Here is a 23,804-nt window from a genome sequence, read left to right on the forward strand (position 1 = left end):
TCCATGGCTTCAAGTTCCAAGAAAGGAGATTCCATCTAAACATCAGGAACAGCTTCCTGACAGTAAGAGCTGTTTGGCAGTGGAATGGGCTCCTTCAGAAAGTTGTGGGCTCTCCATTCTTTGGGTGGTGGGGGAGTAGATTCAGCCAGTTATTATCTGTATAACTTTAAAACTATATGCAGTGGCAGTGGGAGGAGGAAAGTGAGACGATCCCTTCAGCCTCCCATCGCTGAGTCGGCAAAGGGAAGATGCAGACCTGACCGAACACGCCAGCACTAGGCTCACCTGTCTTTCCAGTGAGATCTTATCACACTCCAGGTCCTGCCGCGCGGAGCGCTCTTGGAGGAGTTCGGCTCGCAGCTGGTCGATCTGGAGGGAGACAAATCACAGTGAAACCATAATAGGGGGGGGGGGAAGCCCAATTTAAAATACAGGTTAAAATGCAAATTAAAATGCAGCCTCATTTTAAAAACAGCCCATAGATCAAAAGCATAAGGTTTTGATAGGGGTCACGGTTGTCAGCAGAAGACAATTATTAGAGGCCTTCAACTCAATAGGCTGAATCCTATCATACGAACGGTTCAAAGCCTGCTTTCGGACAGGAATGATCAAATTACTTTAATAGTGGCTGAATTTTTTGAGTGCTGTCCATGTAGAAAGAGTGGCCATTATAAAGAGATTTAGTGGTTCTCAATTGATCGGCGATGTGGTAGTGTTGTATTGTATTATTTATGCAAATTGATTTCCTCTGGAGTTAAAGATCTGACTGGGACAAACCTTGTTGTGCTGAGCTCATATCTTGCACAATTTGTATACTCCTGAGTAGGGTTAGCATTGATACAACCCAAAGATTTTATTTTCAAAGTCGTTGAATACTTATCTATTTATTGCATTGATGCGCCAAGGAACAGGGGTTTCCCTAACAACGTTCGGCGCTTGTAGCAAACTACAGTTCCCGGGGTTCTTGGAGTGGGGAGCTGTGGCTGTTTAAGGCGGTATAATAAAAGCTATTTAAATAGATGTGTGATTACAGCCTCCCTAAGGGCAGTTTGACAATGGACAGGAGCAGGCCTCCCAAAGAATTCTGGGAGTTGTAGTCTGTGCTGCCGAGAGACCCTGAATTCCCTCACAGGGTTACAATTCTCAGAGCCCTCTTCGCAGGGAACTCTGGGAAGTGTAGTTCCATGAGGCATCCCCAACCTTCGGCCCTCCAGATGTTTTGGACTACAATTCCCATCATCCCTGACTGCTGGTCCTATTAGCTAGGGATCATGGGAGTTGTAGTCCCAAAACATCTGGAGGGCCGAGTTTGGGGGTGCCTGGGATATTCTAACAACTCTCAGCACCCTCAACAAACTACATTTTTGTTGGAAGCCACCCAGAGTGGCTGGGTATTATTATTATATGATTATTACACTTCCCAGAATTCCTTGGGGTTTGAAGTGGCACAGCGCTGCTTTAGACGCAGCCCGCGTTTTGAAAGCAGCCAAGATGTCGACAGGCGCCAGCTGCCCCACCTGGTCTCTCGTGCGGTTGATCCTCTCCGTCAAGAGTTCCACCGTGTTCCTTTCCTCGTCCAGCTCCACTTCGAGGCGTTTCGATTTGTCCTGAAAAGCCATTGTACGCGTTTAATCAAACGTTATCTGCTATCCCGCCCGTGAGTGCAGGTATCATTCAGGCAACGACATAAAGGTGGCGCATTGAGCTGGCTTCAGAAATGTCACTGAAGCTTTGGAACTGTGTGGGAAAAGGCCACAATAAAATGCTGTTTGCAGGAGGGGAAACCCAACCCTGAGCAGAATAAAAGAAAGTATGACTTTAATAATAATCTCATTTATATACCAACTTTTCCTCCAAGGAGCTAATTTTTAAATTGTATTTTAACCTGTATTTTAAATTGGTTTTCTTCCCCTATTATGTTTTTATTGTAATTTTACTGGTGTCAGCTGCCCTGAGCCCAGCTCTGGCCAGGGTATAAATAAAATTATTATTATTATTATTATTATTATTATTATTATTATTATTATTATTATTATTATTATTATTGGCTTCCTGTGAGCTTCCTGGCTGTGGACAGAGATTTGAACCCTGGTCTCCCAGGTCATAAATCTTACAACCCTAACCACCTCTAGCTAGTGGGGTGCAGGGGCCAGAGTGTGGGGCTACCACCTGGGAGACCAAGGTTCAAATCCCCAATCGGACGCAAAGCTCTCGCTGGGTGACCTTGGGCCAACCCGCAGTCTCTCAGCCTGGCATTACAGGGCTGCTGAGAAGATAACATCAGCAGAGGTAAGAATTCTACAAGCCACCTTGAGCTCCCTAGAGGAAAGGTAAAGGGACCGCTGACCATTAGGTCCAGTCGTGGCCAACTCTGGGGTTGTGGCGCTCATCTCGCTTTATTGGCCAAGGGAGCCGGCGTACAGCTTCCGGGTCATGTGGCCAGCATGACTAAGCCGCTTCTGGCGAACCAGAGCAGCGCATGGAAACGCCGTTTACCTTCCCGCCGGAGCTGTACCTCTTTATTTACTTGGACTTTGACGTGCTTTCGAACTGCTAGGTTGGCAGGAGCAGGGACCGAGCAACGGGAGCTCACCCCATCATTGCGGGGATTCAAACTGCCAACCTTCTGATCAGAAAAAAACAAAACCATCAGACCGCTGGGTTTAATTTCTGCCTGTTTAAACTTGGAAAATAGGTTTTTGCCGTGGTTGTTCTACAAAAAAAAAAAAGCGCTTCATGTGGAAAAATGCAGTGTTTGCAAACGTGTTGCAGCAGCAGGTGCTGGAAAACACATCTGTGCTGTGTTGCTATTTTTAAGCACATGCAAAAATTATCAGGTTTTACCAAAATTGCTCTGTACTGGGGGTGGGGTGTTTGTAGCAGAGACAGACGAACCAAATCGCTGTATGGGGGATGGACAGAGACTTTTTGAAAAGCAGCACTGCTGCCTCCTGCTGTTGGCTAGGAGGCATTGCATGCATGGGGGAACCAGACCAGAAGGCAAAAAACCACATTTTTTTCCCTTGCTTTGACAAGGAGAGGAACCCTCCCTCGTTTCCAGTTTTCTATTCCCCTACAATTCCCAGAGTTCTCTGTGAAGGGGGAGCTATTCTTTGGCCCCCCTGGGAGCCAAATGGGGGCAGGGGGTGTTTCCCAGCAATTCTCAGGACCCTTGCCAAACCAGAATCCTCCCAGAATCCTTTGGGGGAAGCCAAAGGCTGTTTACAAAGAGGCATCACACCGCTTTAAACGTGTGCTGGATCCACCGGTCTGGAGGTCTGCTGGGATTCTCAGTTCAGGAAAGAGGAAGGCAGGGGAGGGGTGGAAATGCAAACCTCCAGGGCCTTGACTTGCCGGGATCGATCGTCTTGCGACCTCCGCTTGGACTCCATCTCCTGCTCCAAGTTGTGGAGGCGCTGGGCCAGCAGTTCCTTGTCGAGGACGGCGTTCTCACGCTCAGCTTGGGCGTCCTGCAGGGCTTGCTTGAGACGCATCACCTGGAAGGGAGGGAAACGGAAGCGGGTTTACGAGGGAGTAGACCAGCATGCCTTTCTGGAGGAGTCAGAGATTCGAACCCAGGCCCTGCCTCCAACCTCGCATTTTTCCCCTTGTGGGAAACCCCCCGTGACCCTTGGGTGTTGCTGGACTACATCTCCCATCATCCTTAGCTGCCAGCTGGGGCTGCTGGGAGCTGAGGTCCACACTTGCCCTACGGCCACACTGACTCTCCTGCCGGAGGCAGTCTTGGTGGAAACCCACAAGGCGGGAACGAAAGAGGCAGCCCTCCTCATCCAGTGTGTTCCCCTAGTGTCAGAGATAGACTGCCCCTGCAGAGGGAGGTTCTGCCCCCAGCTATCGGGAGTGAATAAGGGTACTGGATCAGGGCAAGAGGCCCATCCAGAGGCCACTGGGAAATGTGGGGCGGAAGGCGCGGGGACCAAAGAGTAGGCCGAGCCAGTGGCTATCTCCCGCTTGGACTACTGCAATGTGCTCTACGTGGGGCTGCCTTTGAAGGTGACCAGGAAACTACAACTAATCCAGAATGCGGCAGCTAGACTGGTGACTGGGAGCGGCCGCCGAGACCATATAACACTGGTCTTGAAAGACCTACATTGGCTCCCAGTACGTTTCCGAGCACAATTCAAAGTGTTGGTGCTGACCTTGAAAGCCCTAAACAGCCTCGGTCCAGTATATCTGAAGGAGCATCTCCACCCCCATCGTTCTGCCTGGACACTGAGGTCCAGCTCTGAGGGCCTTCTGGTGGTTCCCTCATTGCAAGAAGTGAGGTTACAGGGAACCAGGCAGAGGGCCTTCTCGGTGGTGGCACCCGCCCTGTGGAACACCCTCCCACCAGATGTCAAACAGAACAACAACTACCAGACTTTTAGATGACATCTGAAGGCAGCCCTGTTTATGGAAGCTTTTAATGTTTGATGCATCACTGTCTTTTAATATTGTGTTGGAAGCCGCCCAGAGGGGCTGGGGAAACCCACCCAGATGGGCAGGGTATAAATAATAAATTATCATTATATTATAGTGGCAATGAAAGGCAGAGCCAGCTAACTCCAGTTCCTCCCCATCCTTGTCCTTCCTGCTGAGTCTCATGGAGACGAAAGAGGAGGAAGAAGCCAGCCACGGACAGCTCACCTGGCCGAGACGAATGGCCCCACCTAGCCCAGTGTCCACTGCTACCTCTGGGGTCTCGCAGCCCCCTGCTCATTCCATAGCCCCTTCCTTGAATTGTGTTCGCCTCTTGATTTTGAAAGCAGAGACAAGGAGAGCAGGGTCCTCTTCCCACCCCATCGTACCTCGTCCTGCAACCGCCCCAGGTTGTATTGCATCTTCTCCACCTCGGTGTTCCTCTCTTTGGCCTGCTTCTGGGAGTCCGTGATCTCCTTGCGCGACTTCTCCTTGTATTCTTCCAGCTGACTCTGCAGCTTGGACAGGGCGCTGTGGGACTCTTGAGCCATCTGATCTAGCTGGAGGAGAGGAGAGGGACTCCAGGTGAAACCTCAAGGAGGATGTTTTAATCATCATCAACCTTTATTACGGTCCAGAGACCCAACAAATCGTTACAAAGCAATACACAATTCATACAGCCTACCTCCAGGTCAAGCAAGCATTTTGTTCAGAATATAGGGATCATTGGTTCTTGCAACTATGTTTTAATCATGGGCTCCATGATCACTGCAGATGGTGACAGCAGTCACGAAATTAAAAGACGCCTGCTCCTTAGGAGAAAAGCAATGACAAACCTAGACGGCATCTTCAAAAGCAGAGACATCACCTTGCCAACAAAGGTCCATATAGTTCAAGCTCTGGTTTTCCCAGTAGTGATGTATGGAAGTGAGAGCTGGACCATCAAGAAGGCTGATCGCCAAAGAATGGATGCTTTTGAATTCTGGTGCTGGAGGAGACTCTTGAGAGTCCCATGGACTGCAAGAAGATCCAACCTCTCCATTCTGAAGGAAATCAGCCCTGAGTGCTCACTGGAAGGACAGATCCTGAAGCTGAGGCTCCAAGACTTTGGCCACCTCATGAGAAGAGAAGACTCCCTGGAAAAGACTCTGATGTTGGGAAAGATGGAGGGCACAAGGAGAAGGGGACGACAGAGGAGGAGATGGTGGGACAGTGTTCTCAAAGAGACCAGCATGAGGACCAGGAAGATGGTTAACACCCTTCCCAATTTCCCCCCGTCTCCAAGAAGTGGGAGGATGGCTGGCTCCCCAATTGCCTCCTATTTCATAAGACCAGAGCAGGGATGGGGAAACTCAGTATATTGCATTTTTAATACATGTATATATACAGCTGTGGAAGAGCCATAGCTCAGTGGTAGAGCATCTAAGGTCCTCTCTAACACACACACGAAATACAGGGTCTCTGGGCATCTCTCTGAACAGCTTGCCCAAGATTCTCTGTCTCTCCCTCTCAGGACCAGCGAAGGCCAAAGCATCATCTGCTGGCTGCTCCTGTCATCGCCTTGTCCACCATCACAGACCCTGTCACAATCCTGCTGCTCTGTTAAGAGCCCCGCCAGATCACCCGTGTCAGCTCCTTAAACCTCAGCAGAAAATGGGAGCTGGCAGCAAGGGCCTGCTGCCTAATGATCTGGCTGTCTCCTCATGGCCGGCTGGGAGCGAACGCCACCCCCCTCCGCAGTGCTGCGGCAGCCGGCTTTGCAGCAGAGACCCTGAGATGGAGCTGAATTCAGTCCACATAGAGCCCTAACGTGAGGCAAGGCAAGGCAGAGACACACCAAGGAATTGGTTTTGCAGGCCTGCCAAAGCTGCGGAGGCCCGTGCCTGGGTGAGGGCGTTGATAGGAGTCCCACGTAAAGGTAAAGGTACCCCTGACCATTACGTCCAGCCGTGTCCAACTCTGGGGTTGCAGCGCTCATCTCGCTTTATTGGCCGAGGGAGCTGGCGTGCAGCTTCCAGGTCATGTGGCCAGCAGGACTAAGCCGCTTCTGGCGAACCAGAGCAGCGCACGGAAATGCAGTTTACCTTCCCGCCGGAGTGGTACCTATTTATCTACTTGCACTTTGACGTTCTTTGGAACTGTTAGGTTGGCAGGAGCAGGGACCGAGCAACGGGAGCTCACCCCATCGCGGGGATTCGAACCACCGACTTTCTGATCAGCAAGTCCTAGGTTCTGTGGTTTAACCCACAGCGTCACCCGCGTCCCTTAGGAGTCCCAAGTATTCCATGTTTAAAAATATGCAACCATGCCTCATGTTGCATCCGCTTCAGGTTGTGTTTTTTCAGGTTGCGGACTGCCAAAACCCGTAAGTATCGAAACCCAGAAGTAATCTGGCAGAAGCACTAGATCGCGCTTTGCGCATGCGCAGAAGCCCTGAATCGCAACCCGTGTGTGCGTAGACGTGGGTTGCGAACGTGCATCCCGCATGCATCACGTTTGCAACCCGAGCATCCACTGTAAAAGCGATCAAATCAAGGACACCAGGAGGACAGGCAGCTTTAACCCCACTGGGGGACAACCCACTTCGAAGTCATCTGAGCACAGAGCCTTCTCAAAAAAGGACAGGAGCCAATCAAGAGAATGACAGTTGGTTGGTGAGGTCACGGCTGCTAGCCAGTTGGTGCTCATGAGCGACTGCCATTTGCTTCGTTGGGCCTTCACGGGATAATTTCAAAGTGAACAGGGCTTAAACCAGCCTTTTCTACATCTGACCATGAGGCCTGGTACCCTAGAGACCCTAACTCCATGGTAGAGTATCTGCTTTGCACAAAGAAGGACCCTGGCACAATCTTCCATGCAGGGATGGGAACATCCCTTGCCTGCAGCCCTGGAGATCTGCTGCCAGCCAGTGCTGAAAACATTAAGTAGGTGGGAAATGGTCTGAGAATGAGAATTAGGCAGCTTCCAGCAGGTCCTCTACAAAAATAAAAAAAGGTCAGCAGAACTTAAGAAGAGCCAATGGCCCATGTGGTCCAGCCTCCTGTTTTCACAGTAGCCAACCAGATGCCCCCAAGGGAAACCCACAAGAGGGATCTGAGCATGGGAGCAACGCTCCCCTCCTGCAGATTCCAACAACTGGGATTCACAATGGGCTTCCATCCGTGGAGGCAGAGCAAAGCCATCGTGGCCAAGAGCCACTGATATCCCTCTCCTGCTCCATGGATGTCTCTCATCCTCTTTTAAAGCCAGCCACGAAACTAAAAGACCCCTGCTTCTTGGGAGAAAAGCAATGACAAACCTAGACAGCATCTGAAAAAGCAGAGACATCACCTTGCCAACAAAGGTCCATATAGTTAAAGCTATGGTTTTCCCAGCAGTGATGTATGGAAGTGAGAGCTGGACCATCAAGAAGGCTGATTGCCGGAGAATGGATGCTTTTGACTTCTGGTGCTGGAGGAGACTCTTGAGAGTCCCGTGGACTGCAAGAAGATCAAATCTATCCATTCTGAAGGAAATCAGCCCTGAGTGCTCACGGGAAGGACAGATCCTGAAGCTGAGGCTCCAAGACTTTGGCCACCTCAGGAGAAGAGAAGACTCCCTGGAAAAGACCCTGATGTTGGGAAAGATGGAGGGCGCAAGGAGAAGGGGACGACAGGGGACGAGATGGTTGGACAGTGTTCTCAAAGAGACCAGCGTGAGGGAGGCAGTGGAAGACAGGAGTGCCTGGTGTGCTCTGGTCCAGGGGGCCACGAAGAGGCGGACACGGCTAAACGACTAAACACAAGGTTAGTGGGCTTCATTGCCTCCTGCAGAAAGGAGTCCCACACATCAACTACAAGCTGCGTCAAGTCGTCCTTCCTTTCACCAGCCCCAAATCTTCCAATGTCCAGCTTCCCCGAATGCCCGTGAGCTCTAGTGTTAGGAGGGAGAAAACCAATCCCTCCACGCCACGAATAATTTCTATAGACGCTTGCTGGTTCATTAGCAGCGGCCGGCCAGCCTGGGGGGGGGGCACCCACCTCCTTCGTCAGCTTCCCGATGCTCTTGTCCAGCAGGCGCTTCTCCTCCTCCAGCTCGGTCTTGGCCCTCTTGAGCTGCTCCTTCTGCGCCAGCTCCTCGTGGAGAGAGGCGCTCAGGTCTTGGTGCTCCCGGGAGAGGCGGTTGAGGCTCCTCTGGGCGTCTTCTAGGCGGCTCTCCAGAGACCGCTTCACCAGAAGCAGCTCCTGTTCCTGGTCGGTGGCGTCACCCAGAGACTCCTCCATCTGCTTGCGGTCGGACTGGGAACGGGGGGACAACAGCGCAGGAACGTCAAAAAAGGGAGATTGCGGTAGTACATAGCACAAGAGATTTGCGGCTGGTCCTTCAAGTCCCTATTACTTAAGGACGCGGGCATTTCGGATCGGTCCCTGTCCACCTACAGTTTAAGGCAGGCTTTCTCAACCTTGGGTTCTCGGATGTCATTGGACTACCACTCCCTTCATCCTGGATTGCTGCCCCTGCTGGCTATGGACGATGGGAATTTTATTCCCCCCCCCCCAATAATTTTTTATTATTTTATTAACACAGTTTTATACAAGACAGTGGTACCTCGGGTTAAATACTTAATTCGTTCCAGAGGTCTGTACTTAATCTGAAACTGTTCTTAACCTGAAGCACCACCTTAGCTAATGGGGCCTCCTGCTGCCACTGCGCCGCCGGAGCACGATTTCTGTTCTTATCCTGAAGCAAAGTTCTTAACCTGAAGCATTATTTCTGGGTTAGTGGAGTGTGTAACCTGAAGCACATGTAACCTGAAGCGTATGCAATCCAAGGTACCACTGTACATCAAACCACATATATACTCTTAGCTCTGCCGAGCTTGTGACTTCTCTCCTTCCTTCAACATGTATCCCTTATTCTTTTAAATCACGTATTTTAATACTAAACCTCTTTATCTTTACACTGTAGGAGTTATTTCAATCCTGCCAGTGTTTTTAGAGTTTTACAAGTATCCTTTAAACGCACCATAAATTTACTCCAACTTTCCTGGAATCTCTGATCGTCCTGATCCCGAATCCTGGACGATAGGAATTGTAGTCTAGCAACATCTGAGAACCCAAAGTTCAGAAAGCCCGGTGCCTTGGTTGTCGAACGGCTTGCCTCCCAAACAAATCGGCTCCCCCAACACTGCAAACCCGGAAGCGAGTGTTCCAGTTTGCGAATGTTTTTTGGGAGCCAAACATCCGGCGCGGCTTCCAATTGAGTGCAAGGAGCCCCTGCAGCCAATCGGAAGCTGCGCCTTGATTTTCGAACGGTTCCAGGAGTCAAACAGACTCCTGGAACGGATTAAATTTGACAACCAAGGTACCACTGTAATAGTCAGCCTGGATAGGTCAGATGGTTAGGCAGGGGTCAGCCTTTTTCAGCAGGGGGCCGGTCCACTGTCCCTCAGACTTTGTGGGGGGCCGGACTATATTTTTTTTGGGGGGGGAATGAATGAATTCCTATGCCCCACAAATAACCCAGAGATGCATTTTAAATAAAAGCACACATTCTACTCCTGTAAAAACACGCTGATTCCCAGACTGTCCGCAGGCCAGATCTACAAGGTGATTGAGTTGGATCCGGCCCCTGGGCCTTAGTTTGCCTACCCACGGGTTAGAGCACGGTGCCGGTAATGCCATGGTTGCATGTTCAGTCCCCATATTTTTATTATTTTTATTTACTGAATTTATATATCGCCCTATACCCGGAGGTTCCCAGGGCCGTTCACAGAACACAATCAAAAAATAAAACCCCGTAAGAAACAGTTGCATATTCCTGCACTGCAGGGGGTTGGACGAGATGGGCAGCTTTCGGCAAAATATAAAAGCAGAACAAAACACCAAACATTAAGAACTTCCCTATACGGGGCTGCCTTCAGGTGTCTTGCAGTGGTCCTATAGTTATTTATCTGTTTGACACCTGGTGCCCCCCCCCTTGCAGGGCTCTGCACCAGGGCTAAGCAAACTGGCCGCCAAGGGTTCAACGATGGAAAACTTTTGCCTGGGTTGGGATACAGTTCCCCGCCACGGTGGGAAAATAAAGAGGCTTGCGAGAAACTGCACCGACTCTCCCTTGTGATCTTCTCCCGCCCCCCCCCAGAAAGAAAGGTACCTCCAGTTTGGCAATCTTCTCCTTCAGCCTGGCCTCGGTCCCCTGCCAGTTGTCTGCAAAGTGCCTGTACTCCTTGATCTGAGTCTCCAGGCCAAGGATTTTCCGCCGAAGGTCGTCGTTCTCCTCCTGCGTCTCCCTCAAGGTGGACTCCACGGCCTTCTTCATCTGCTCAGTCGCCTCCTTCTCACCTTCCAAGGAGGACTTTACCTGGTTGTGGTGGGATGGAGGAAAGAGACAAGTAGGTTAATATTAAAATTTTAAAAAGAGTTAGGCGTTAAAGTTTTTTATTTGTACTTTTCAAATTTATACATTTCATTAATTTTACAATCCGTTCAATGTTTCAAAATTTGACCTCCTTCCCGCTCTTTCTGCGGTTCCTTAAATTGATTTTTTCCTATCTTCTGCATATCCGTACTCATTTAATTTACTCATTTAATTATCTACTGTAAATAGATACTCTTATAAAAGTGCAGGTTATCACAATAATCCTGCTAATGTTTTTATCTGTTTGCAATTTATCTGTAAATATTCAGTAAACCATTTCCATCACAATAATCCTGCTAAGGATTTTATCTGTTTGCAATTTATCTGTAAATATTCAGTAAACCATTTCCATCACAATAATCCTGTCTTACAGGCCCCGTGGCAGGAAGTTAAATCCTGCAGGGCCCTGGTCTCCTGGGACAGAGCATTCCACCAGGTTGGAGCCACCACTGAGAAGGCTCTGGCCCTGGTGGAGGATAATCTGACTTCTTTAGGGGTGTTCTTATGTGACGGGTGGGGGGAGCTGGGCCCAGATGGATGCGCCACCTTATGCCCAAGGGCCAAACTTCAACAGGGGGGTGGGATCAGCCGCGTGTCAATCAACCTGACATCACCATGGGAATTCTGGGCAGGGAGCTGATTGCAAAGACACACACACACACACACACCCCGGCAAAAAAACACCAGGGATCCTTGCCTTGAAGGCCTCTTCATAATCCTTCTGTAGCTGCTGGACGTTCTGCTGGAACTGCTGCTTCAGCTCAGCCATTTCCTGGTCGTGGCCGCCCACTTCGTCCTCCAAAGCTTCTTTCAGGGCCCGCAGCTCCCTCTCCCGCTGGCGGAGGAGGTCGTCCTGGGCTTGCTTGGACAACGTCAAGTCTCTCAGCTGATCCCGGACCTCACGCAGCTCCTGCCAGGATGGGGGAAAAGGAGAGCATTAGAAAGCCACACACACACACACACACACACACACAAATCCACATAGCCTAGCAAGCATCCATCCTGGAAGAAAAGAGTTCTCGAGCTACAAGAGATCGGTATGACCATTAAATTAATAAATACAGTTGTACCTCAGGTTACAGACGCTTCAGGTTACAGACGCTTCAGGTTACAGACTCCGCTAACCCAGAAATAGTACCCTGGGTTAAGAACTTTGCTTCAGGATGAGAACAGAAATCGTGCAGTGGCAAGAGGCCCCATTAGCTAAAGTGGTGCTTCAGGTTAAGAACTGTTAGAGGTTAAGAACGGACCTCCGGAACGAATTAAGTACTTAACCAGAGGCACCACTGTAATAGGTAAAGGTAAAGGGACCCCCCGACCATTAGGTCTAGTCACGGACGACTCTGGGGTTGTGGTGCTCATCTCACTTTATAGGCCGAGGGAGCCGGCGTACAGCTTCCGGGTCATGTGGCCAGCAGGACTAAGCCGCTTCTGGCGAACCAGAGCAGCGCACGGAAAGGCCGCTTACCCTCCCGCCGGAGCGGTACCTATTTATCTACTTGCACTTTGATGTGCTTTCGAACTGCTAGGTTGGCAGGAGCAGGGACCGAGCAACGGGAGCTCACCCCGTGGCGGGGATTCGAACCACCGACCTTCTGATTGGCAAGCCCCAGGCTCTGTGGTTTAACCCACAGCACTAGAGTGAAACAAAAAGCTTCTGTGATTAGCCCCGCCTCCTGCCTGCCCCTGGCCCCGCCCACAGAACCTTTGAACATTCCTCATAAGCCCACCCGCACTGCTGCAAGCCAGAGTCTGCCCTAGGAGCCCCCGTGAACCGAGCGCACCTTTCTGAGGGCACTGGCCTCTCCGGAATCGCCAGTGCCGTTCCGGGCCTGATCCGCTTCCTGGCGCACAGCTGCGAAACGCTCCCTCAGCTCCTTCAGCTCCTCCTCAAAGTCCTCGCGTTCCACCTTCACCTGCAACAGCCTGGAGGCGGTCGAAGGAAGGAGAGCCAGAAAAAGGAGGCATTTAATTGCGATTTGCCAAATTCGCACCCGCCCTTCCACTAAAGGGAAGATAAGTGAAACATCTAAAACGGCGGTTCTCAGCTTGCGGGTCCCCAGATGTTGTTGGACTACAACTCCCATCATTCCCAAGCTCTGGCCTTGCTAGCTAGGGGTGATGGGAGTTGTAGTCCAACAACACCTTCCGGACCCACAGGTTGAGAAAGGCTGATCTAAAAGCTGCTAGGACAGATGTTCCTATGGGGGGCAGTGAGAACACCTAGGGGGCAGTGTGCCACACTGGCGTGGCAGGAGATGGCGGCAAGTGTGGCATGAAGAGTCAAGGGCAATCAAGGAAACATTTAAACCTTTCAGTGTAGTGTAGTATCAAAATATTTGGGTATTTTTTTAATTTGCAGAATAGGAATAGATATTCAAAAGCATTGGCTATCCTCCCAGAGTTCTCCACGACATATTGTTTCGAACAGGGGTTTTCAACTCTGACAAATACCAAAGGTCAGAAAAGACAAAGGCTCCTTTGTGCTGACGAGGAGATGAGAGTTTCTCTGTCTCAAATCAAAGCGCTGTCTAGGCTGCCCCTCCCTACAGAAGCCTAAAAGGCCGAGGCACAAACGCAGGACGCACCAGCGACCCACATGCTGCCTTGCGCATAAAAATCAATTGGCTCAATTTTTAAAGATTTGGGGAGGAAACGGGGAAGACGGGACAACTCACTCCTGCTTGGTGCTTCGCAGCTCATCCTTATTCTTCTGGAACATCTCCTTCCAGTGGGCGGCCTCCTCGCCGCTCTCCTGCAACTCCCTCTGGAGATTCCTCACCACGGTGTTGATCTTTTGCCTCTCCGACTCCAGGCTGGCCTGATCCTGGCAAGAGACAAGAAGAAGCAAAGCTACGATTTCCCCCACGTACAAAAGCAGGCTGGTGCTTGAACCTTGCGGCAAAAGGCAGCGTCGTCTAGCAAAGTTGGCAGGATAGCTTGGACGGCGCATGTGTGCGCTATGCACAGCTCTGGACTCAAACAGATGGGGAAGCGGCCCGGGAGATAATAATAATAATAATAATAATAATAATAATAATTATTATTATTATTATTATTATTATTTATTTGTACCCCGCCCATCTGTCTGGGTTTCCCCAGCCACTCTAGGCGGCTTCCACAAAGACCAAAAAAACACTAATATGTCATACATTAAAAACTTCCCTGAACAGGGCTGCCTTCAGATGTCTTCTGAATGACAGGTAGTTAATTTATTTATTTATACCCCGCCCATCTGGCTGAGTTTCCCCAGCCACTCTGGGCAACTCCCAATCAAGGGTTAAAAACAATAAAGCATTAAATATTAAAAACTTCCCTAAACAGGGCTGCCTTCAGATGTCTTTTAAAGAGAAGGTAGTTGCTTATTTCCTTCACATCTGATGGGAGGGTGTTCCACAGGGCAGGTGCCACCACCGAGAAGGCCCTCTGCCTGGTTCCCTGTAACCTCACTTCTCGCAATGAGGGAACTGCCAGAAGGCCCTCGGCGCTGGATCTCAGTGTCTGGGCAGAACGATGTGGAGAGTTCACGTAAAAGCAGACATGAGGGTCTAAGTCTTGCCACCGAGACTGTGGGTGAGGGCCCATAACCTGATATCCCTGCACACAGAAAACTAGCATGTCAAGGAGAGGACAGGCCGCTTCTCCCTGATGTGCTAGATTTCTAAGTGCGAGGGGCTTCGTTCTCATTCACAGAAAGAAAGCCATCTACGTGGGCCTCCCATCTGCAACTGGAGATTGTCAAACCCAACAGGCTCACCTGCGACACGTCCTCCATGTTACGCCGTAGCTGCTCCATGTCGTGCTGGTACTCCTGCCGCACCCGGTCCAGCTCCCGGTCATGACTGGCCACCTCCTCCTTCAGGGCCCCCTTCAGGGCTGTCAGCTCCCTCTCCCGCTGGTGCAGGTGGTCCTCCAGCTTCTGCCGGGCCCTCAGAACCTCCTCCAGCTCCTCTCTGGTCTCCAGCAGCTCCTGGGGAAAGAGGGCAGAACTGGCGCTCACCCCATCGGCTCAGCCTTGCCAGGCCGGCTCCATCAGGCACTGAATTGGGCCAGCAGTTAGAGCTTGACTTTTTCCTCTTCCCTCCGTGTCCCTTTTTCCTTGCGTGTTGTGGTTGTTGAGTGGTGGTTGTTTTTAAGATTGTAAGTTTGATTATAAGGGACTGTCAAACATAAGCCACTCTGCTAGCCATTTTGGATGAAGAGCAAGGGTGAAGGTAAAGGGACCCCTGATCATTAGGTCCAGTCGTGGCCGACTCTGGGGTTGTGGCGCTCATCTCGCTTTATTGGCCGAGGGAGCCGGCGTACAGCTTCCGGGTCATGTGGCCAGCATGACTAAGCCGCTTCTGGCGAACCAGAGCAGTGCACGGAAACGCCGTTTACCTTCCCGCCAGAGTGGTACCTATTTATCTACTTGCACTTCGTGCTTTCGAACTGCTAGGTTGGCAGGAGCAGGGGCCGAGCAACAGGAGCTCACCCCATCGTGGGGATTCGAACTGCCGACCTTCAGCAAGTCCTAGGCTCTGTGGTTTAACCCACAGCGCCACCCGCGTCCCATGAAGAGCAAGGGTACAAATGCTCTAAATAAGCAAATAAATAATTTGCAAAACAAAGCCTGCGCCTACTTGGAGCTTTTCTTAGAACAGGGGTGAGCAACTTCAGGCACAGATTATCTGTCTGGCCCTCAGGAATCTCCCCAGGCCACATCCCATTTCATCCTCACAAACAACCCTGTGAAATAGGTTAGGGCAAAATATGATGATTGGTCCAAGATCACGCCTAAGCGAGCTTCACGGCTGAGTAGGGATTTGAACTCTGGTCTACCAGGCCTGGGGGAACCTTTTGTCCCCCAGATGCTGACCAACTACAACTCCCATCAGCCGCTGCAACATCTGGAGGGCCAAAGATCCCCCACACCTGGCCCTTGTCCAACACTCTTAACCACAAAAGTGGTTTTGCTTGTCTTCCTATAGACATAGAAATGTAAGGCTGTCGTCATGCAGGAAGAGATGTTCGATCGTGGAATGGACTCTCTCGGAACGCAGTGAACTCTCCTATGCTAGAAGTTTTAAATCCAAAATTGGGAGGAGGGGCACCTGTCAGGAATTATTGAGCTGTGATTCCTGCATTGCAAGGGGTTAGACTAGATCAGCCCCAGGGTCCCTTACACACCTACAGCTCTGTGATTCTATTACACTGGCATGTTGCAGAGGTACCCAGAGGCTCCAGGGAGCCACTTACTTTCAGCAAAGCATCCCTGTCTGGAGAATCTCCCATCGGCTCCCGGAACCGGTCTAGCTCCTCTTGCATCTCCATCAGCTGGTCTTCCAAGTCGGCCAACTTGGCTTCTGTCTCTTCCTTGATTGTTTTCATGTCCTTCAGCCTTAAGAGTCAGGAAGCAGAAAAGAGAAGGTTGGGTGGGTGGGAGTTCATCTTAACTGTGCCGGGTAGGGCTAGAGGCGTCAGTAATAATAAATAATAATAATAATAATAATTTATTTATATCCCGCCCTCCCCAGCCAAAGCCGGGCTCAGAGCAGCTAACAACAATAAAAGTAACACAGCATTCTGAAATCAATTCTTTCTAAAATCAATTCAAAATCAAATTAATGGCAATCATAGGGCTAGAGTTCTATGAGGATTACAGAAGGAGAGAGGGAGTCAGAGTGTGCCTTGGCCAAAGGCCTGGTGGAACAGCTCCGTCTTGCAGGCCCTGCGGAAAGATGTCAAGTCCCGCAGGGCGCTAGTCTCTTGGGACAGAGCGTTCCACCAGATCGGGGCCACAACCAAAAAAGCCCTGGTTGAGGCCAGCCTAACCTCCCTGTGGCCCAGGACCTCCAAGATGTTTTTGTTTGAAGACCGTAAGGTCCTCCGCGGGACACACCAGGAGACGCAGTCCCATAGGTACGTGGGTAACTATCAGACTTTGAAAAGCCGGCATGACTTGATCAAGTTCAATTTTGTCGAATCAATTACGCCAAACAGTTTTCATTGCTATTTTTGAACTTGATTGTGTTGTTGTTGTTATTGTTCATCTTCCTTAGTGGGACGTGCAAGCCGCTAGTCTGAATAATGCTTATTGTAGGGTTGGGGACTACTGGAGTAGAGGATTAAATCAAAGTCCTTCTGCTGTGTCCTTGCCTACAAAGTTTATTCACCCCGTGAGCCTGCAATACATGTGTCACCGAGACCGCAAGTGACACAGGCGAGTGCGATGGCCTGGGACTCGGACTCGGAGCCAGAGGAGTCTCAGTCTGAACCGGACCCTTTGCCTCACGCGGCGTCTGAACCAAGTCTGGGGCCTGATCCTAAAGAGTCCCAGTCTGCACAGGTTCCCCTGCAACAAGCACCAGCTGGGCCGAGTCAGGGGCCTGATCCTGCCCTGGCTCCAGATGCGGGGATTCCCTCGTTGCCTCCAGCTGGGCCATCACTTACAGCTGCTCCACTACCGGTTGGGTCAGGAGAGGCTGAGGCAGCCCCTGGGTCTAGTAACCCACCAATGTCTCCCGAGCTGCAGAGACTGAGGTCTGAGAGAAGGAGAGACCTGAGTACTCGCAGGAGGAGTGCTCGCCTTCGGGTGAGACAGGGAGGTGAGTCGCCGGGGGATCCGGACTGGCCGTTACCCCGACAGAGATAAAAGGCTGTCGGACCCTGCCCCAGGTTGCGGGAGCAATGTTGCTATTTGCCAGTACCTGTCCTGTGCCTGACGTTGCCTGGTTTCCTGCCTTGGCCCTGTCGGACTGACTCCTCGCAGAACCCTTGGATGTGGGACCGGACCTGGACCGCGCTGCTCAGGTTACCCCTGGGCCCAGAACAGCGAGGCTGCATGGCGGCGACAGTGGCAAGAGCTGCGATTCGGCCGCAGCCAATTCTGCTCTCCCTCCCCCAGCCCTCCGGATCCAGAAACGGCAGATCTGGACGCTGTGGCTGGAGCCCAAATCCATCCCTCTTTCACCCAGGTGCTATGTGATGCGTTTTCTACCCTTTCCTCCTGGGCGCCACCTGGTGGTGGTGGGCGGGGCCAGAGGCAAAAGTGGGAGGGGCAACACATGCAAATTTTTGCCTCTGTATAGCAGCCCTGCTTCCCTCTTTCCCCCCAAAGGTATGGTATATACTTTTTTGCTGTAAGTCGAGTGGAGACCTTCAGGTGACAAGAGCCCCCACCTGAAGGAGGGCAGGATTCAGGTGCAACCTGGGGGTCTTGAGATCTGGAGGGAAGGGTGGGCTTGCACTTAACTCGGGGGGAGGGTTCCCCCCAAAAGCCCCCCCCCCCACAGATTTGCACTTACTCTTCTACGCTGCCCTGGAGCTCCTGGCTTTTCTTCTCAAAGGCCACCTGCAGCCGGTGGCACTCCTCTTCCGACTCCTCCAGCTGGACCTCCAGGTCGTGGGGGGCGCCGCTCCTGTGGCCGTTTTGCAACAGCTCCAACCTCTGACGGAGCTGCAATGGGGGGGGCGGTGAAAGAAAGAAAATAAATAGGCCCAGAATGCAACCATCTACAGTGGTGCCCCGCAAGACGAATTCCTCGCAAGATGAAAAACTCGCTAGACGAAAGAGTTTTCCGTTTTGGAGGTGCTTCGCAAAACGAATCTCCTATGGGCTTGCTTTGCAAGACGAAAATGTCTTGCGAGTTCCTGCGGGTTTTTTCCCCTCCCCCCCTTTTTCTAAGCCGCTAAGCCGCTTATCAGCTGATCCGATAAGCCGATAAACCGGTAAAAGCCACTAAAAGCCGCTAATAGCGCTAATCCGCTAATCCTTCAATGGGCTTGCTTCGCAAGACGAAAAAACCGCTAGACGAAGAGAATCACAGAACGGATTCTTTTCGTCTTGCGAGGCACCACTGTACAGGTTTTTTTTCCAGATGTTCCAGCATTACCCAGAAGCCTCTGCTTCCACAGCTTGGATGGGAAGGTGTGACAAATATGGTGGCCACAAACCCACCGACTGGGGAGCAGTGGGGAGGGGAGGAAGGAGCAGAGACCCCAGGCACCTAACCCCAGTACTGTCTACACTGACTGGCAGAAGCTCTCCAGGGTTTCAGGCAGGGAACGCTCCCAGGCCTACCTGGGGATATCGAGGATTGAACTTGGGATCTTCTGCATGCCAATCATTTGCTCCACCACCGACCTACATGCCACATTTTTGATATACCGTATTTTTCGCTCCATAAGACACACTTTTTCCCTCCTAAAAAGTAAGGGGAAATGTGTGCGCGTCTTATGGAGTGAATGCAGGGGGGAGGCAGGCAGGAAAAGCCCCCAAGAGCCACACACAAGCTCCGCGCGGCTCTTGCGGGCTTTTCCCCAGGAGGCAGAAGGGACTGACACGGCCGGTCAGTCCCTTCTCCCTCCTCGTAGAAAAGCCCACAGGAGCCGTGCGCTCCTTAAAGGGTGCGCAGCTCCTGTGGGCTTTTGCAGGAGGTGGGGGTATTGCCATAGCTGCACACAGCCCCTCCGGCCGGGAGAGGTTGCATGTGGCTATGGCAGAAGCCAAGACAGAAGCTGTCTTGGCTTCTTTGCTCTTTGGGGCGGGGAGGATAATTTTCTCTCTCTGGATTTCCCCCTCTAAAAACTAGGTGCGCCTTATGGCCCGGTGCGCCTTATGGAGCGAAAAATACGGTATGTGTTAAGTTTCTAGTCCTTGTGGTTTTAAGGAGACGGCTGCACTAAATGAGAACAGAGGAAGCTGCCTTGTACTGAACCAGCCCCTTGGCCCACGCAGCTCAGAGCTGCCCGACACTGGCTGGCAGAAGCAGGGGACATTCCTAGGGCTACCTGACGACACCTGGGGCCTTCTATATGCAAAGAAGGTGCGCTGCCCCTGGAGACACAGCACCTCTCTACCTAAAGATAAGGGCAAGACTCCGGTCCTCATGTTTCTGAATTGAGGGCTGATTCTAAACAGGGAACAGGAGACACTCCTTTTTTCTGGGAGACTGAATCTGGGACCTCTTGCCCTGCAAGTCAGGAAAGAGAACAATGGCCCCATGTGTTCTGTTTCTTGTTTGTTTTGAGTAGGACCATGTCCTCAGGGAAAAGACAATACAGGTGAGACTCTTGTTCCAACAAAAGGGGAAGAGGTGCTGTTGCAGGAATTTATGTATAGGTGGGGGGGGGGTTGCCCCTCCAGTAGATCTCATGCACACACAGCCCACTCCCAAACCAGCACAATCACTTTTGTGACTTTTGTGACTTGTCCCCACAAAACACTTCATCGCAGTTTCTTCCTATCTATTCAAAGGGCCTTTGCTGCACAATACCAAATGTAAGAATTCACTGATCAATGGATCTCTGTACTGGCTCACAGGGAAAACTTCAGAAATTCCTATAGACACGTGAGCTCAGCTCCTCAGCAGCCCCTCTGCCTGAGTGATAATCCCTGGCATCCTGATACCTGAGTGCCAGACAGGTAGCCATTCCAGAAATAACAAACCCAGATGAAGACAAAAGGGTGGGATTAACTTGGCTGGGAAACAGGGAAATGTAAATATCTCTTTTGTTACACTAGAGGGGTGTTTGGTGGAGGGCAAGGGTCCAGGATGCTCAGATTCCTGCCACCAGACCTCCCCTTTCGTGATGTAACCGTGATGTATGAGTGATGCAGTTTGGGGGGGTGCAACATGGGGATGAGCAGCTAATAAAAGTTTGGGGGCTCTTTTGTTTGGGGCTTTCATCTTGTTCCGTCTTGTGGCAGGTGGGAGTCCTGTCACGACAGTCTTCAATAAAGACCAAGCCTACAGGCTGCTGTTTTGCTCTGGTATTCCTGGCTGTTTTTTGTCCAAGGGAGCCCTCAGATTTCTCCGTTAACAGTGCCAACGCACCTTGGTTTCCTCGTCCAACTTCCGCTGTAGCTCCTCCACCTTCTGCGTCAGTTCGCCCGCCGGGGGGAGAGAGGCTGTCGACTGTGCCGTGGGGGCAGCCTTCCCAGAAAATAAGGGGGGGAGAGAAGCAAAGGGCATCAGATGGGGAGACGCAGGAGTCCACCACCATCGCAAAAAAACCATAACCTGGACGTGCGTGTTGAGCCCACTTTTATCTACGCTCTATACAGCTGACTGTGCCCCCAAATACCCCAGTAATAAGATCATTAAGTTTGCAGATGATACAACGGTGGTTGGTTTAATCACGGCTGGAGATGGGGAGGCGGCCTTTAGGAAGGAAGTTGAGCAGTTGGGGGAGTGGTGCGGGAAAAACAACTTACTCCTTAACTTAAAGAAAACAAAAGCGATTATTGTGGACTTTAGGAAATGTAAATTGAACATTCAACCACTTATTATTGAGGGGAAGTGCGTGGAACAGGTCTCGGTGTTCCGATTTCTGGGAATGGAGTTGAGAGATGACCTAACCTGGGGAGAAAACAGCAAAGACCTGAAGAAGAGAGCACAGCAGAGGTTATATTTTCTGAGAATCCTCCGGAAAAACAATCTCTCAAAGGACCTGTTGATGGCATTTTACCATTGTACTGTGGAGAGTGTATTAACTTATGGTCTGTGTGTGTGGTTTGGGAGCTGCACGGCCAGGGGAAAAACAATGCTGTCCAGGGTTGTAAAGACTGCGGAGAGAATAATTGGGTGCACTCTTCCCACCTTGGATCAAATCTATGCTTCCAGGTGCCATAAGAAAGCTGCAGTGATAGTGCAGGATAGTGCGCACCCCGGAAATGATCTCTTTCAGCTTCTGCCTTCTGGAAGAAGGTGCAGGGTTATAAAGACCAGGACTAGCCGCCTGAGAAACAGTTTCTACTCAGATGCAATTCTGGTTTTAAACACGGTATAAGGACTGCAAGAAGATCAAACCTCTCCATTCTGAAGGAAATCAGCCCTGAGTGCTCACTGGAAGGACAGATCCTGAAGCTGAGGCTCCAATACTTTGGCCACCTCATGAGAAGAGAAGACTCCCTGGGAAAGACCCTGATGTTGGGGAAGATGGAGGGCACAAGGAGAAGGGGACGACAGAGAACGAGATGGTGGGACAGTGTTCTCAAAGCTACCAGCATGAGTTTGACCAAACTGCGGGAGGCAGTGGAAGACAGGAGTGCCTGGTGTGCTCTGGTCCAGGGGGTCACGAAGAGGCAGACACGACTAAACAAATAAACAACAAAATAAGGAGTCTCTATAGTATATTGTATTTTAAGATGGGGTTTCAGAGTTTTTAGGGGGTTTAGAATGTCTTACGTAGATTTTTCAATTTCGCTGTTCTGTATGGGACAATGACAATAAAGATATCGTATTGTATCGTCTGCCCCAGCCCCCCTGGGACTGAGAACGAGGCAGCAGCATGACCCCCCACCCCACTCAGAAATGTAAAGCTTGGGCAAGCAGCCTTCTTGCACCCGAGGCCCTTTCCACATCCCTTCAACCGGAGAGTCATCTGTTTCCGCCCTCAAGCAGCTGGTCCTCATGAGGTGTCAGTTTCAATAGAGAGAGAAAGAGATCCCTGTCAAGAAACGAGGGCTGGAGGGAGGGCAGGAGAGAGAGAGCAAGATTTGCCGGGAGAGCTCTTTAAAAAAAGAACTGAAGTTTGCAAAAAGAAAGAGGTTTGGGTTCATGTTTGAAAAAGTGCTAACAGCCCCCCCCCCCCCGAAGATGCACAGCAGGAATTCATCACTATCTGAAGCTAAGCAGAGATCAAAGCTTCCGGGCTTTGAAATGGTTTCATCCAAACTCTTGCTGACACAAGGATTGTTTTTCCTCTGCAAAATATTCGCTGTAAAAAGAAAATCCACTTTGCCCCACAGAGTAGAGGACTGGCAGGCGGGAGTTAATCTGTCCCTTTTCCATGTTTCGGGGGTCTCATGTGGAAAGTGGGGAGAAGAGAGACTAGTTTTGGTTGGATAGGGCAATGGGAAAAAGCTGCCCCCCATATCAGCAGGAAAATCCTCTTTCTTTGTGGATAAAATACATTCAAAAATAATAATAATCACCTTCCCAGTAAAGAGAGCAATTGTCGTTCCAGGCCTGGTACAACCAGTGCTTTTTCCCCCTAAAAGAAATGTTTAGGGGTCCTCTCATTTTCCTACTATTTAAAATACTGCCCCTCAACGAGGCCAAACTTAGATTTGTTTAGGGGTATGTGTACCCCTGGGTCCCCACAGAAAAAAAGCACTGGGTACAACTCTAGACAACCCACAAGATGAAGTCTTATTGAGGCTGGGGGGACTGGAGTCCTGAGTTCGAGTCCTGCCTCTCAAAAGAAAGTAGGGCTCCAGCCCTCATAATTCCGAAGAAAAGGCTGGTTTAAAGGGGGGAGGAAGCTAACTTAATACAAGCCACTGGGCCTGTCTAGCTCAGCATTGCCAACACTGGCTGGCAGCAGGGTTTCAGGCAGCGGGGAGATTCCCAGTCTAGCTGGGGATACCAGGGATCGGATCTGAGAGGTTTTGTATAACAGAGTGGGGACTCTTGCACTGAGCTCGTGGTTTGCACCATGAGACCCTGCCTGCCCGCAGACTGTCTGCCCAGAGTGGCGCATGCTCTAGTTATCTCCCGCTTGGACTACTGCAATGCGCTCTATGTGGGGCTACCTTTGAAGGTGACCCGGAAACTGCAACTAATCCAGAATGCGGCAGCTAGACTGGGGACTGGGAGTGGGCACCGAGACCACATAACACCGGTCCTGAAAGACCTACACTGGCTCCCAGTACGTTTCTGAGTACAATTCAAAGTGTTGGTGCTGACCTTTAAAGCCCTAAACGGCCTCAGTCCAGTATACCTGAAGGAGCGTCTCCACCCCCATCGTTCTCCCCGGACACTGAGGTCCAGCACTGAGGGCCTTCTGGCGGTTTCCTCCCTGCGAGAAGCAAACCTACAGGGAACCAGGCAGAGGGCCTTCTCGGTGGTGGCGCCCGCCCTGTGGAACGCCCTCCCACCAGATGTCAAAAAGAAAAATAACTACCAAACTTTTAGAAGACGTCTGAAGGCAGCCCTGTTTAGGGAAGCTTTCAACATTTAATAGGTTATTGTATTTTAGTGTTTTGTTGGAAGCCGCCC

General features: G+C 50.9%; 1 protein-coding gene across 3 annotated transcripts in view; it reads right to left on the minus strand.

Annotated features, from left to right (window-relative positions):
• Nucleotides 1-23,804, minus strand: part of CGN (cingulin) — a 66,850-nt gene that overhangs the window by 12,718 nt on the left and 30,328 nt on the right. For all 3 annotated transcript variants that reach the window (XM_082202056.1, XM_082202058.1, XM_082202057.1), the window contains exons 5-17: nucleotides 20,637-20,735; nucleotides 18,105-18,256; nucleotides 16,057-16,198; nucleotides 14,576-14,788; nucleotides 13,497-13,645; nucleotides 12,603-12,744; nucleotides 11,516-11,728; nucleotides 10,555-10,761; nucleotides 8,439-8,696; nucleotides 4,809-4,979; nucleotides 3,336-3,497; nucleotides 1,518-1,607; nucleotides 286-369 (exon numbers count right to left, since the gene is read on the minus strand). In XM_082202056.1, the coding sequence (XP_082058182.1) occupies nucleotides 286-369; nucleotides 1,518-1,607; nucleotides 3,336-3,497; nucleotides 4,809-4,979; nucleotides 8,439-8,696; nucleotides 10,555-10,761; nucleotides 11,516-11,728; nucleotides 12,603-12,744; nucleotides 13,497-13,645; nucleotides 14,576-14,788; nucleotides 16,057-16,198; nucleotides 18,105-18,256; nucleotides 20,637-20,735 (2,082 nt within the window). The remainder of the gene's footprint in view (nucleotides 1-285; nucleotides 370-1,517; nucleotides 1,608-3,335; nucleotides 3,498-4,808; nucleotides 4,980-8,438; nucleotides 8,697-10,554; nucleotides 10,762-11,515; nucleotides 11,729-12,602; nucleotides 12,745-13,496; nucleotides 13,646-14,575; nucleotides 14,789-16,056; nucleotides 16,199-18,104; nucleotides 18,257-20,636; nucleotides 20,736-23,804) is intronic.

This window comes from Podarcis vaucheri (genome assembly GCF_965113315.1).
Source record: "Podarcis vaucheri genome assembly, chromosome: 16".
NCBI classification, from domain to species: Eukaryota; Metazoa; Chordata; class Lepidosauria; order Squamata; family Lacertidae; genus Podarcis; species Podarcis vaucheri.